At 38.7% G+C, this 16588-nt stretch overlaps 1 protein-coding gene and 1 long non-coding RNA gene across 5 annotated transcripts; both read right to left on the minus strand.

The window, feature by feature from the left end:
* Window positions 1-552: 552 nt before the first annotated feature.
* On the minus strand, window positions 553-7821 carry LOC110930195. 4 transcript variants are annotated; one of them, XM_022173430.2, is made up of 18 exons: window positions 7648-7821; window positions 7239-7322; window positions 6919-7146; window positions 6665-6751; window positions 6146-6235; window positions 5932-6058; window positions 5749-5846; window positions 4693-4861; window positions 4471-4592; window positions 3843-3971; window positions 3646-3744; window positions 3513-3570; window positions 3338-3413; window positions 3121-3250; window positions 2830-2987; window positions 1831-2098; window positions 1648-1741; window positions 553-1556 (listed from the first exon to the last, which is right to left on the minus strand). In XM_022173430.2, the coding sequence occupies exons 2-18, from the start codon at window positions 7311-7313 to the stop codon at window positions 772-774; spliced, it is 2793 nt and encodes a 930-aa protein (XP_022029122.1). In that variant the 5' UTR covers window positions 7314-7322; window positions 7648-7821; the 3' UTR covers window positions 553-771. The 4 variants fall into 4 exon arrangements, with proteins under 4 accessions (XP_022029122.1, XP_022029121.1, XP_035843477.1 ...); XM_022173429.2 differs by having other exon boundaries at window positions 7239-7333; window positions 7648-7806; XM_035987584.1 differs by having other exon boundaries at window positions 7239-7333; window positions 7742-7784.
* A 2184-nt stretch (window positions 7822-10005) lies between these two features.
* Window positions 10006-12214, minus strand: LOC110928126. Its single transcript, XR_002586156.2, has 3 exons — window positions 12133-12214; window positions 10156-10222; window positions 10006-10045 (listed from the first exon to the last, which is right to left on the minus strand). It is a non-coding gene; the product is annotated as an uncharacterized LOC110928126 (long non-coding RNA).
* Between the last annotated feature and the right edge of the window lie 4374 nt (window positions 12215-16588).

Here is a 16588-nt window from a genome sequence, read left to right on the forward strand (position 1 = left end):
GTGGAAACCAGTTATTTATTATTTTAGGATTTTCATTTGAAGACTTTCTTTCTGCTGTTCCAGATATATACTTTCTTAATTTATTTATCGTCTATTTTATCTACAGTTATCACTAGTAATGGTAATAACATATATGCATGTTTAATTTCCTAAATATTCACATATATCTGATCATGTGCCTGACTCTTTTATAATTTTTAGATCATGTCCTCTGTAAATCTGTAATAATTTGAAATAGCATATCCACTTTTGATAAGCATGCTCACATCTAAAGTAGTGGTACATATATGTAATATTCTCATTTTGTAAAGGAGACTCAAGGAGGTATGGAGTCCACATCTTTATGTCGGGTATGCGCATAAACAAGTTAAGCCACTCACGAACTAGTTAAGATCAACTCGCTAAACACTCGATTAAATCGAGCTTAAACAAGCACGGGCACAATCGCCTAAATTGAAGGCCATTCAATAAACGAATCCGATCCCAAGCTACCTTCATATATCAAGCCCTAGCTTAACATAATAAGTATACATTACATAATAAATATTTTTATATCAACTAATTATAAATTATATTATTATGTTTTCATAATGCAAATGCACTAATCACGTGCACAACAACAATAAATAACAGAAGTTACAGAAGTAGTGTAGGAAAAGATAGCTTTGTACGTTTAATTTACACATCAAAATCTTTGTTAAATTTACACATATGATCAAGTTTTACCTCATGTATCGGTTTACTGTATAAACATGTTTGGATTAAAACCGCTTAATTAATCACTGGTGTCTCAGCGAACCGAGATCCTGCATACTCTTCGGGTACAGGAAGATCAAGTTCCGAGCAAACAAACCGGATTATTTCACCGGTCAAAGCACCAAAAGACAGCTTGTTTAGGGTCACAGTGATTGCAAACCTGTTGTGTATGTCACAGTATGCTGTAGATCCACCTAAACCCGAGTGACCGAACCCGATTACGGAACCATCAGCTGTTCTAACCCTTCTAAACCCCAACCCGAATCTCCCACCTGGAAAGATTAAATCCTCAAAATCGCCACTTCCCATAAAGGCATCGTGAAGTTTCGTTTTAGTGTTTGTAAAGATTTTAGTGTCGACTTCATCACTTGTATCTTCGGTGTTTGGTATCCGTATGTAAACATCAGAGTCGGGACTTGTGGAGCCACTTGAATCTTTCTTTCTTCTATCTTTCTGGTTAATGGAAGTTTTCTTCGAAGGGAACATGGGGCGGTGAGGGTGGCTGCCGAGTGGCGGGAGGGAAGAAGAGGAATGGTGAGGCGGGACGACACCGCCATCCACGAGGGTGGCGTAGTAGCGGGCCAGTGCACGAGCCGAGAAGTGTCCGTTGGCGGCTGGTAGTATTGCACGACGGACATTGAGCGTATTGGATAATGGAATGAAACTGGAAACCGATTCGAACGTGAATGAGGAAGGCAGCGCATTGGAGATCGCGCTGCTCCTGGTGGCGTCGAGTTTTGGAGCCGACCTAGCGAGATCATTCATATCGATTGTGAGAGTTGCCAGTCGAGATTCCACACCTGAAACGAGTTCAAAATTTATTTATTTTTATAAAGTTACCGATGTTTTTGTTTTCTAATTTGGTTGAAAATTTTAGTAAATTAACAATACCAGGAGGAATCCCTATATAAAGCTCTCCTTCAATGTTAAGCGGGCGAACAAAAGCTTCCTCGAGAACGTCTTGAAACTTCTTTCCAGATGCATGCTACACATGCACCAACATATGCATACATTGTTTAAAATAATGAAAAAACTTGTAAGCGTTCTACGAGTATTATAAAACAAGTATTATACCTCAATGATCCCGCCACATAGCCATCCGTATGATAGATAATGATATAACTGCTCACGACCAGGTTCGGTCTCGGGTGCAACCATAGCAATGCGTTTAAGGCACTCGTCCCAGTCACAAAATAACATGGGATCTTCTTCAGAGATATTGGCTAGAGCGTTGTGCAGACCGGAGGTATGATTAAGTATATGGTTAACTTTTATTTGATCTTTCCCGTTTGTACCAAATTCTGGCCACACGTTTGCAACGTTTTCATCAAGCTTCAGTTTCCTACAAATGAAATTACATATTAATATTACTACTGCTAACTTTTATTATTATTACTAGTATTTCGACCCGCCGTGTGTTGCGGTGGCATCGAAACTCAAACTTATACCATCAAATATTTGGCACGACTCGTTTTCGAACATAATTTACATCAAAACGTAAACCAACTGAAAATGCACATGAAAATAAGCACGAAAACGTATTATATTTGACCTGACTCATTACCGAGAAAATTTACGTCACAACGTAAACTAACCTGGATTTATAATGAAGCGTACTTAAAGATAAGCACGTAAGAAAATAGTGTTTTTTTACATTCAAAAATGGTACCACACGTTGCGGCAGAGTCGAAACGTGAAGTAACTGAAATTATATTTGACCCGACTCGTTTCCGAACAAAACGTAGACCAACCAAAAACGTACACAAAAATAAGCACAAAACGTATTATATTTGACCCACGTACATAAAAATAAGCACATAAAACTCGAGGGGGTCAAAATGACATTTTACAAAGTTTTTAAAAAGCTGAGGGGGTGTAAGTGGCAATGCTAAAAGTTGAAGGGTTGAATACACAAAAAAAAAAAACCATGGGTTGGATGGCATTGTTGTAAACTTGGCAAAGAAAAACAATAAAAAATACAGGTTGTGTCTTAGGTACTATTCCTAAGACGCCCTCTTTTGTTATATTAGTATTAAAATTACTACTACTATTGTTGTCAGATCAAGAATATACCCTTTATCAACCAGCCAGTGTACCATTCCAGCTGTAACACCTTTAGATACGGAAAAAACGGGAAATAAACTGTCAGGCTGAACTGGACGGGGATCGTATTTTCCCAGCACTCCAGCTGCGGTATCGATTATCACTTTCCCATCTTTGTATGCACAAACCTAAGAAACACATAACATAAATATAACATATAAACACATAATACAATTGACCATTTGTTGCAGTGTGTACGAAACCGATCAGAAGCATATGGTTTATCCAAACATAAAAACTGCTGTTGATAGTGATGCACACCTGGATTCCAAGTATTCTATCAGCATTCCCTAAATCAACCAAGAATTGCCTCAGTTTCGCCTCTACATCAGAATGTACTGGACCGTCGTATACCCATTTTGGATTTGAGGATGGTCCATGGTTCATGTCACTGAAACAGATTAATTACAAAAACAAGGGTGTTGTTAAATATGATCAGAGAATGAGTAGTGACTCGCACAACTAAACAAAACCGTACCTTTTCAGAACAGATTCGGCAAATGGTCTCATGATATTTAGATAGCTTATACGAACATTCATTGAGGATGAAAGCCCTGAAACAGTGTAAAATGTTTTAAACAATTTGGATATCTGATTTGGAAGTTACTATGATAGAAACCGACAAAGATCATTCTAAAGGGCTAGATAGAAACCTCTGAGCAAATTAAGGACCCTCGAGAAAATTACAATGTCTCCGGGAAACGCATCAATCTGGAAGATAACATTTAATTACTTTCAAAGAATCATAACAGACACTTTAGGAGTAAAAATAAGAAACTAACTTACAGGATTAAAGCGTTTAACTTCTTTCTTGTTGAGTTTCATCTTTTCTTGTATAATTTTCATATTTTTTTCTCTTTGCTCTGACAGATTTTTCACAGTTTCCTAAACCAAAAAAGAACCGTCAGTTTTGCATAATTTAGATACATTTTTAGGCTAATAAAACCACGAATCAATAGTTCAATACAAGTGATTCCACTTACAAGAGCTTCAGTTGCTGGAGTTGTAGCCCTGAAGAACACATTCGTTATCTCCATGGCCTGTTCTGGCATGTCAAGACGCAACTTAAGCCCCATTTCAGCAAATGCAGACAAAAGTGCTACATGATCTCCCTGAAACAACAATATTTTTTCTAATTATTAGCTGTTTTATGTGTTTGATAAATTCTGATTATTGAGTAAATTAAAGCATAAAATTACAAAAAATGACATTAAAAAAAGCAGACAGTTTGTGAAATGAGGATAGAAGAATAGAATTTTATATAAAGTACACGGATAGCCCCTGTGGTTTTCCAAAACTTTGGATTTGGTCTCTAGCTTTTCAAAGGTACACGGATGGTCCCTGTGGTTTATACTTTCTAACGCATTTAGTCTCCAGCTAACAAATCTAAAGGTTTCAGGAGATCCAGGTTAAGGACTAAATGCGTTATAAAATGCAAATCACAGGGACCATTGTACTTTTCGAAAAAGTTGGGAACTAAATGCGTTACAAAGTGTAAACCACAGGGACCATCCGTGTACTTTTGGAAAGCTAGGGACCAAATCCAAAATTTTGGAAAACCACAGGGACTATCTGTGTACTTTATATAACTACATATAGAAATGTACAAACCTCTGCAGCAGCCAGAAACATTTTTGCCAAAGCATGCTTCACGGAGCTCGAAAGCAACTTTGTAAGTCCAAAATCAAGCAAAACTGGCCGATGGGGTGGTTCTCTACTCACAAGAAAATTACCTGAAAATAGTCAAGTAAAGATTTGACCAAGAAATCAAACCTAATATGTTTGAAGTGAAAGTCAAAACATAACTGAGAACAATGATAGAAAAGAGAGTACCTGGATGAGGATCACCGTTAAAAAATCCATCAACATAAATTTGATGCGCGTATGCACGTGTAATTTCTTCGACAAGCTTTTGTTTGTCAACTCCAAGTTCTTCTAGGGCACGAGAATCATTCAGTCGTACCCCATCCATATACTCTAGAATGAGGACTTTCTCAGTGGACTGCAGATGAATAGAGATTATTGAATGACAAATTCTATCAACTTGTAAATTTCTCCCGCGCGTTGCAGCGGCATCGAAACGCAAAATAACGCGAATTTATAGTGTCTAATGAACACGTATACATTTGACCCGACTCGTTTCCGAACAAAATTTATGTCAAAACGTACATAAAAATAAGCATGAAAACGTTTTATATTTAACCCGACTTATTTCCTAAACAAAATTAAGTCGAAACGTAAGAAAATAGTGTTTTTTAAGTTAAAGGATGGTACCGCGTTGCGGCGGCGTTGAAACGTAAAGTGACTCGACTTTATGCCGTCTAATGAAAACGTATTATATTTGACCCCGACTCGTTTCCAAACAGCATTTACGTCCAAACATAGACCAACTGAAAACGTACGTAAAAATATGCGTGAAACGTATTACATTTGACCCGACAAAATTTCCGTCGAAATGTAAACTAATTTGAATTTATACCGACACGTACATATATACAAATAAGCATTTAAAACTTGAGGGGGTTAAAATGACATTTTATAAAGTTTTTAGAAAGTTTAAGGGATGTAAGTGTAAAAACTAAAAGTTGAGGGGTTAAAGTAAAAAAAGACAAAAATCAACAAAAAACAGAAAAAGAAAAAAAAGGTTACTGTAGCTCCAACGTGATGGACGCTACAGTAACCTTCTCTTGTTCGTTAATGATATGTATAATTACGCACACTTATCAAACACTCATTTCATTCGCCACAAAATCATGCAAAAGTGTTACAAAGCCCTTGATTCATCCAGCACTATGTTTATCAAACACACCCTAAATATTTTATATAATGTCCCACCATGCATGCATACTGCAGCCTCGACCTATTGAGTAAGGTGAGGAAGAATGATACCTGAATAACTTTTGGTATCAATACATCCACATGGTCAGGTTTTTTGTCATGACCTTCACTTTTGCAGCCTAAATTTCTAGAGACTTTCCTAGTATTTTCTACAAGAACAAGAAATCATTAAGAATATATATATATTTAACGCCTGAAACACAAAGATTTAAAAATAAGTATATCATATTATACCAGCTTCATGGTTAAAATCTAGTTCTTTGGGTGCTTCCCTGATCCATTCATCTATCATAGGGTTAAAATCATATTGGGGTTCGGCCCATGCTATCCAGTCAACTATTGACTTAGCGTTCTTCAAGTCCTGCAAAAAATGTAAAGTTAGGCTGTTACAAATCTGGTGATTAATTTCATATATGAAAAGAAAAATTAAGGCCCTAGAATAAACAACCTCCAAGATTATAGTTTTGATGCCTTCATGTTGAACTTTAACAACTACCTCCTGCCCGTCATGTAGAGTTGCACGGTGAACTTGAGCTATCTGCAAATATGATTTATGCAATACTAATGACTCAGAATGTTATTAATTTAACCATATGGGAAAACAAAATTACGGCTCGTTGTTAATTTAATCTGTTGGGATACAGGATACTTCCCCACATACTATGTTACAATTATAAACCAAGGTTTGTAAATTTAACATCGAATGTTACAATAATACACATTTTAGCACATGACAATTGTAGTATTTAGATTTAATAATATCAGACATACAGATAAGATGTACTTGTAAACACATATCACCATATTAAATTGCTATGGGCAATGAAGAATAACAAACAATAGAGGAGTAGGTCTTGATTATAATTTATTGAAGTAAAAGAACCAAAGGAAAACCATGATACAAACTGTTCAACATCAATAATAAGTTAAATTATTACGTTGCCAATAATCTTAAAAAGGTTCTTACCGAGGCTGTTGCTAAAGGTACACTGACAAAATTTGAGAATAGATCGTTCATTGATTTACCCAACTGCTTCTCTATAGTTGAACAGACCTGATTCAAGCAGAATAAAAGAAGCATGATTAAGGCAAAAGAAAGTGCTTCATGTAATCATCTATGTGCACTTGCAATAGATTAATAGGCTATACAACATGTTATACTAAGTCATTCTTCAAATCAACTAAAAACAGTATAAATATGTGTTCTGTAACTAAAAATACCTCTTCCAAATCGCGAGGAGGAAGAGAGTCTTGCAATTGCCTCAAGAGACGTATGTAGGCCTCCGGGAGCACATCAGCACGAGTAGACAAATACTGTCCCATTTTCACCCATAACCCTTCCAACTCCACAATTAACTTAAGAACACGTTTGGCATTCCGCTCATGAGCTTTCTCCCATAAACCATCCCGTTTTGATTTCCTTGTCAATTTCTCCCTCTGCTGCAAGGCCTTCGCATACATATAAAAAAATATAATCTCATGTTTCTCATGAAACGCACAAACGGTCATATCAGTAGCATAAATATCCAAATTCTATATACCTTATAATCCAGATATATCAAAAATGTCAACGTGAAAACCTTCATTCGTCTCTTGTAGATGTTCCCCCACCCCATTGAATCAATCTGAGCAAGTTCTTCAAACAATAAACACTAATTATTACAATCAACTGATCCTAGATTGATATCATCGTACAAACACGTACTTAAAACCTCATTTAACCCTAAGTTCAGAGGTTTTGTAAACTATAATCGCAAAACTTAAACAACAAGTCAATTACACAAAATTCGCACCGATTTAACTTCTCAAAGATCAAAACACACAATAATCAACTCAACTGAAGTAATTCAAGTAACAATCACGATATAATCACAGTCAACTCGCAAAATCGAACACGTAAATCAACAGATCAGTTAATCAACAATGAATTGCAAAATTGTAATCACTTACATATGAATATATGATCAGATAACTTGCAGAAGAAGATAAACTGCACCGATTCACAGAAAATCAAAGAGAAATGGTGCGAAGAAGAACAAACTACCCGAACGCTGTCGTTTCGTGATCCGGCACTACTACGCCTGTTAATGCCGACTATAGAAGAAGAGTCAATTATATCCTTTGGCAGTTAAAGTGACGTATGGTAAAACGTTCTAGAAGGCGCACAAGAAATAACCGATGTGTGGGAGTGCCACGTGTACATGTGGTTGTGGGTGAAACGTGTTTGTGAGTTTTGGTGAGGGTAACGGTAGGTGGGATTAACGTCTCTCGCTAAGAGCATATGTAGTGGGGCTCCATGTGGCGCCCAAAAGAGCCATAGCGCCCCCATAGCGCCCCGCACACCATTACGGGGGGCGTTATGACAAAAAAAATTTGAGAAGCGCGATATGCATAGCGCCGGTTATGTGGGAATCTTTCAAACTTTCCACCAATCAAATTTAAGCAATGTTTTTTATATTAATTAATAAAATTGAAAATTATTAAATAGTTAATGATTAGGCGGGGGCTTTATGACTACGGGCTTAAATCCATAAGGCCCCATAACGCCCACACGCTGACGTGGCGCGCCACATGGCGCATAACGCCCCTTTAAGGGCTTTATGACTACACATGGCCTAAGGAAAGAATATTGACGGTGGATATGATGAGGTGGAAAAGTAGGAGAGAATCCTGGTCGCTGATTTCGGCACCATAGATTGGTTGGGTTGGGTGCGTACGAGTAACGTTCAAGTGTGTATGCATCTTTTCCGTCGGTCCAAGCAAAGACAAACCCAACTACTAAAATAGCATTGACTATATTGGTCAACCTAAGAAAAATCATGCTTTTTGAACATAGACAACTTCCATGAATATACACAAACTAGTCTTAGTCTCATGTGACATGTGTCTTCACACAAACATATAATATCTACTGGTAGTGGCGGACCCAGAAATTATTTGCTAGGGGTGCGGATGAGATGTTCAACCATATTTTTAAGGAGTGAGGTCAGGTTTTTTGCCGAAAATATACACTAAATTTTTTTTCAAGGAGTGCGGCCGCCAACTCTGACCACTATGTAGGTCCGCCCCTGTCTACTGGCATTGAAGCCCATGTAGATCATCATTTTTGTTCTAGGCATGGGCGGCTCTTATAGGTGTGCGGAGAGGACTTCCGCACAAGGCCCGTTTTTTCAAGGGGCACGGGATTTAAAAAAAATCAATATATATAGATATGTTATTTTAAAAAAAAAAATTATACACGCATAACAAATCCAATATAGAGGCCCATTATCAAAAGATCTGTATTTTTTATAATTTACCCAATTTAACAATAGGTTTATTGGGCCCAATCCAATACTAAAATGATTAAAAAAAAGAAATACGTAAATATGTTGTTTATCATTTAAGCATATGGGCCCATTTTTTCGATCTCGAACAGGGTACGTGAATTCTCAGAGACGCCACTGGTTCTAGGTCGTTCCAAACTTAGGCTTCACGTCTAAGGGTCATTAGATGGATACATTCTGGACCAAATATTAAAGCCCCAAACAAAACTTTAGAATGACTGCAAAATCATTAGCCATGGCTGAATGTAGCATCTAATTGCTTCACACAGGTTTGCCTTCGAGGCATTCCAATCTCGCAAGCATAAACTCTTGTAACAAACCGAAAAGAACAAAGTGACTCGTTAATGGAGCTAGGCTTTGGAGAACATTTACCACCTTCTTGGAATCACCACCTAAGCAAGGTTAATCAGTTTCAAAACCATGTCATTTTTTGAAGAAAGAAATCTACAACCATGTCATTTTTTTTTCTTTTTGCGCCGCTATGTATGTTTAAGTGCATCTCCCTTTGCAAGAACATACAAACTATTCATACCGGCTTCTTCCTTTACTTCTTTTGCAACTCTCTTTCAATCTCAACTCATGATCAGATCCAATGTTGAAGCCAAAGCTTTTTGTAGTCACCGAACAATTAAAAATAATCAACAAAACCAATTCCCCATATTTTACTTCAAATGAAATATTACAGTAAAAACAAATCATGCTAAGTTAGGTGACCAATAAAGTTAAATAGTGGTATCAATTATGAGGATTTGTGGAAGTTTGATTCGGCTCATTCCTAGCGGTATAAGCACTTGAAAACTCCAAAAAAATTGTTTACGAATCGGTTAAATTGAACTAAACTCTTAGAAATATATAACTTCTAAATTGTTACAATTACAACGGACCTCGCTAGAATTAATGCCACAAAAGGAGGGTTCCAGCTGATTACACGCGGGTTTGGTGGAAACAGTAAATTGTAAAGCGCGTTGAACTTTGTGTTCGCTTTCCAAGACCACAGGCATCAATGGTTGTTTGCAAATGACCTGAAAGATGGGGTTGTTCTAGTAAATATTTTTCACCAAAAATTAAGTTGTAACAAAGGGATCTAAAGTCACATTAAATAATAACTTTAAAGAAGCGGTTCAGTTTTCACCTATGAAACGATGTTGTTAACATAACTACTGCATAACAAACACTAACGCAATAGGAGACCAGCAAACCTAATCAGAAAGAACAAATGAACATCAACTTAATTGCCACAAATCATTAGAAAATAAAAGAATCGAGAATCATGAGGATACCTGACAATACTAACCTCAATAAGGTCAACATAATGGGATACCTGATGTGTGCTAAACAGACTATAAAAATTAACTAAATTTGACTCTCTAAGCTAGACATTACAAAGCTTTAATTCTAGACTCGACCTAAAACCACACAATCGGCAAGTGTACCGATCAATGTAGTATAACCCTAGGAAGTCCGGATATCGAACCACGAGACTCTATGTATCACTTAAATTAGACTCTAATAGACACAGACAGACACGACTTAAAATGTTTAATTGTTTTAGGGGGGGTGGGGTTACGGAAAATCTAAGGAAATCTATTTAAACTAACTAATAAACTAAAACTAGACTAAATACGAAAGAACACGAAGACGATTCTTATATGATAATGAGGACCACCTAGACTAGAATCCTGGATTGATTTTAAGAGATTACTGATTAAGTTAAATGCATGATTTATGGAACTGGGATCTTATAATGCTAAACCTATGAAACACCAACTAAGCCCCTCAACCCTTCTCGAGGTGAAACTTATGGCGAAACCTAAGCCGTTAATCCTACCAGTTATTAGACGTCTTTCCAGTTGTCTAATTATTGTGTAAGTACCCTAATGTTGACATACTCTTTTCCAATCATAGATCTAGGGTAGTTTGGATTATTTAACTTGACTTGATAGACTAATAAACCGACAGGGCAACTAAGGCACGACCTTTTCCAAGGATTGTCTAAAGCAATTCGCCGGGTAAGACTTATCAATAGCCCCGCACCTTCCAGCTATAAGGACTAGCAGAACACTAAAACCTAGCCAATTACTAACAATTACTTCTAGGGGTTATTGGCCAATTCCACCCTAAAGAGTTAAGATTTCTTACGTGATATAGACACTCACCGAAATCTAAAACCCTAGTATGACTCTATATTGTGATAAAGACCGTCACTAAGAATCATACGAAGCAAATGAAAATAATAAACCAAATTAAAGTACGCATGTGCATCAAATCAATAAAACAAAATCTTTACTGAACACAATCAATCCATAATAATCATGCAAGTAACGGAAAAGGTAAAAACTTCATATCAATCCATTCATCAAGTCTAGGTGGCTTAAATGTTTAGCCGAGCATGTTCATAAACGAAAACAAATCAAAGATGTTCAACAAAGAAATCATGATAACAAGTTTCGTGAGAAAAATCAAAAACAAAGAACTAGAAAACCCGTATAGTCTTTGATCCTTCGTCCCGAACTCGCACCACTGATTCGTAAGCTTCAAAATCTCCGAAAGTGCTCAAAACGTGCTCTCAAAATCGCCCAAGAAGATCTCCAATCGTAAATTAGGGTTTTTATGATGTTTCTTGGGATTTTTATACTAACCCTAGCACGTAACACATAATTGCCGTAGAAGTACCCCATCGCGTCGCGCAACGGGTGAGGGATGTTGAGGTCGCGTGACGTGACCATGCAGAATTCCAGAAATTGTTCTTTATTTGGTAGCGGGGCGCGACGGTGGAGGGGTATAGCAGTGGCGCGATGCCACAGCTCATTTTTGACAGACTCTTGCTTAATTTTCCAGCTTAAGTTCTCCAAAAACTTCAAAAATAATTCTAACTCTTTTAACCTCGTTCCGGGACTTGGTGTTTCAACATTTTGGCTCGTTTTCACTCCATTTTCAGCAATATTCAGTACCAAGACCTGGAAACACAAGATTTATCAATAGTACGCACATTCTAACGTAAACTAGACTAGAAATAACGAGAAATTGTACAAACTATACACGAATAAAGGATCTATTTTGCAATACATCAATACCTAAATCGATTGTAAAAACACGCTCAAAATATTACCTTTCCAACGTGACGACTCTATGATCAATACACGGGTCATGAAATGAAGTTCCATTGTCGAGAACCAACTCCTCATTTGAAAGGAGCTTAAGCAGACAAATGAAATAGTTCAAGATCATCTATTGTCATTTAAATCAGTCAAATAACTCACATTAACACTATCAAAAAATGTCCGCTTAAAAAGCACAATCTGGTTAATGTCCATATAATAATCTGTGACACCCCAGGAAAACCAGTAAACGATACAACTTACCTAGCTTCCTCAATAACCGCATGCTAAATTTCGGGATGAAATTTCTTTCAACTTGGGGATAATGTGACAACTCGAGTTTCCAAGATTCTGTTTTCGCATTAAATGCACGTTAATTGTAAAGTTGATGATTTATATGATTTGTTTGCTTTGTAACCTTACACGTTAGTGTCATGCTAAATGTATTGTGAGCATTGTGTTATGTGATTCAAGCTGATAATCTGGTTATTAGTCTGTTCAAAAGCTAAAAACATTAAACTGTTACACCTTGAACCAACCCGACGAAACACTGATGAGTTCGCCATAGAACACCACGACGAAACAGATTTGTTTCGCCATCCTTTGTTCGACGAAACAGTGTGTTTCGCCGGCCCACGATTCGCCGAGGCCCAGTAATGGCCCAGTACGTTACGTCGAATAGTTATTTAGTTCTACGGGTTCATTTGTCACCATTATTAGAAAACAAGAAACCCTAGAGCTCTCTCTTCTATCTGACGGCAGTTTGAAGTCCCCGAAGCCATTCTTAGCAATCACCCGTTATTTCTCCTATCTCGGTTAGTGTAAATCGTTGTTGATTGAATCGTTATTATTGTGTGTTGAAATCGGACTTAAATGATTATTAGACAGGGTTCATGTTCATGATTAGATGATGTGTTGGTTATAATATGATCTAGGAATTTTGGATTACGGATTTGTATGTACAGAATGGATTGTTTGTTGTTGAATCAGTATATAGATTAGTGTTTATGTTTATGACTTCAACTGTCTATGCCATTGTCCATGAATGATACGAGCATGCTAATGAATGATGAAATTGTGATATGATATTCTTATGCTAGATTGCTTAAGGTTAACGGATGAATATGTTATGATTGGAAATCCATGATATCGATGATTTGTTGAATGACTGTATGATTCTGTATGACGGCAATTAGGGTTTCTGTACATAACTGATATGTGACGTAACTGGCTTCTTGGCGAAACACAGGTGACGGCCAAACAAAGTGCTTCGCCGAAACCATTTTTGACGAAACGAATCAGACGAAACACAAAGTGTTTCGCCGAGATCATCACGACGAAACAAACCTTGACGAAACAGAAGTGTTTCGTCGGAGAGGGTGCACGGCGAAACAGGGGGTGTTTCGCCGAATGGGTAATTTGCACAGTAATTCGATTTAACTCTGTTAAGTATTAACTGGATTAACTAACTGCTGTTAGAAGTTAAGCATGACTTGTACGATACTGATCTTCGCACTACTCTTCGCACACATGCCTGTAATGGCCGCGATACATGGGGAAGCCCCCACTACTCTTCGCACACATGCCTGTAATGGCCGCGATACTGATACTGATCTTCGCACACATGCCTGGAATGGCCGCGATACTGATACTAAACTTCGCACACATGCCTGGAGGGCCGCGATACAAATAAAACTAGTCTACAATACATGGGAAATCCCCACTAATCTTCGCAAACATGCCTGGAGGTCCGCGATGTAATTATAAACGATACATGGGTTACTAATCAAACAAACGTTTTACGAAATGAACACTATTACTAAACAACCCACTGTGAACTCGCTCAACTAGTTGTTGACTCTCTGTTACATGCCTTGCAGGTCGTTAGGTATATATGGAGCTTGCACTGGGAGACGCGGTCGTTGTGGACAAGGATCGTGAAGGCTTTGATTAAACATTATGACATTACATATTCATACTTATGTTGGGTTTATTTTCATGCTTCCGCTAAACATTGACATTATAGTTATGTTTTGAACACCTTTCACATTGGTTTGGTTGAATTACATTTACTTTTACTTATTACTTACATGTTCAATATGATTGGTGGCTTGATCCTGGTCATGTCACGCCTCCATGCGGTGATACTCCACGTGTGGATTTTGGGGGTGTGATAGATTGGTATCAGAGCCATTGGTTATAAAGAACTTGGTTTTAATATGGGGAAAACGTTTTTATTAAAACCAGACTATAACCTGTACAGTGCTCAACGATCCACAACGACACTTCGCTCCACGTGCAAGGCTCAACACCATAGGTACTACTATTCATGTTTACTTTGCCTACTTGCTAGAATTACATAGAACTTTGCTCGTGGTATGCTTAGATTACATTGCCTACTATTCGTTATTGCTTGAGAACACTTGTGTGCTTACTCTCTTCTGTCATCGCACCTTCCGCGAACCTTTCTCACTTATGTTACCTTTGCTATGAAGATCATGGCTGGACGCATTAACATGACACAAGCCCAGTTGACGACTCTCATTAACGAACAAGTTGCTGCGGCACTTGCAGCCGCACAAGCAGGAGGTATACCCTGCAGTCGTAACTCACACTAGAATCTTTAGATCCTACACTCCTAAACCAACTCTTGTGTTTAACCTTGTCCTGTTCTTATAACACAACAGGTCAACTCGCTCAGCCACCTGTTTGCACTTTCAAGAATTTCATGGACTGTCATCCAAGCACGTTCAGTGGCACGGAGGGAGCAGTAGGACTCCTCCATTGGTTTGAGAAGCTCGAGTCTGTGTTTGAGATGTGTGAATGCCCTGAGGCTCGCAGGGTGAAGTACGCCACTGGCACACTGGAAGGAATCGCGCTGACTTGGTGGAATGCGCAAGTTCAACTTTTAGGGTTGGCAGCTGCTAACGCCACCCCTTGGAATGATTTCAAAGAGCTGATTAAACGGGAATACTGCACACGTGACGACATCCACAAGTTAGAGGTGGAGTTCTTTCATTTGAAAATGACTGGGTCGGAAATTGAGGCATATACTAAAAGATCAAACGAGCTGGCCGTCCTGTGTCCAACTATGGTGGACCCTCCTATCAGGCGTATCGAGTTGTATCTCAAAGGGCTAGCACCAGAAATTCAAAGCCATGTGACATCGGCCAACCTTGGTAATATCCAGGATATTCAACGTCTTGCTCATCGCCTCACAGATCAGGCAGTGGAACAGAACATGCTGCCTAAACGTATCAGTGCTACCGATGCTACTACTTCCGCTACTCCCAGTGACAACAAGCGGAAATGGGATGGGGATTCCAGCAAAGGTTCAGCTACAGCTCAGTCTCAGGTTCAGCAGCGCAAGACTGATAACTACCAGAGCCCTGGTCAGCAATCTTCGGGCAATCAAAGACAGGGTGGATATCGGAGAAGTCTCTCAAGGTGCAATACTTGCAACAAGCACCACAACGGCCAGTGCAACAAGGGTGGTTGTCAGCGGTGCCTCAAGATGGGTCATGAGGCGAAAGATTGTAGGAGCTCACGACCAGCAAATCAGAATCAGCAACAACAACCACCTGCTCCACGAAACCAACAGCAACAACAGCGAGGCAACAGGGGATGCTATCAATGTGGTGCTGAAGGCCACTTCAAACGTGACTGCCCCCAGTTAAACCAGAACCAGAACAACAACAATAACAACAATCAGGGCAATGGCAACAACAACGGGGGAAACAATAATGGCAATGATGCTAGGGGTCGTGTGTACGTGCTGGGGCAGGGTGATGCAAGGAATGATCCTAATGTGGTTATGGGTAAGTTTCTTCTCGACGACTTTTATGTTACTGTATTGTTTGATTCGGGTGCGGATACCAGTTATGTGTCTCTAAAAGTTAGTCAAATGTTAAAACGTACACCAACACCCTTAAACACCAAACATGTCGTAGAGTTAGCCAACGGTAAAAGTTTAGAGGCCACACATGTAGTCAAAGGTTGTAACGTCGTCTTAGCCGGTCAGACTTTCTCCATCGACCTCATTCCTATAGTTCTGGGTAGTTTCGACATCGTCATTGGTATGGATTGGTTATCCCAGCAACAAGCAGAGATCTTATGCAAGGAGAAGATCGTTCGTATTCCCCGTCCTGGTAAGGAATCTCTCGAAGTTCAAGGCGACAAGAGTGGTGCCGTGGTTGGCATCATCTCCTTTTTGAAGGCTTAGAAATGTTTGCGAAAGGGTCACACTGCCATTTTGGCACTTGTTACTGACGCATCGACGAAAGAAAAGAGACTAGAGGATATACCAGTTGTACGCGATTTTCCTCAAGTGTTCCCTGAAGATTTACCTGGGCTACCGCCTCATCGCCAGGTCGAATTCCAGATAGAACTAGCTCCTTGAGCAGCACCCATAGCTCGCGCACCGTATCGTTTAGCTCCAACTGAACTGGAAGAACTATCTAAGCAACT

Source organism: Helianthus annuus, chromosome 3, assembly GCF_002127325.2.
Source record: "Helianthus annuus cultivar XRQ/B chromosome 3, HanXRQr2.0-SUNRISE, whole genome shotgun sequence".
NCBI lineage: Eukaryota > Viridiplantae > Streptophyta > Magnoliopsida > Asterales > Asteraceae > Helianthus > Helianthus annuus.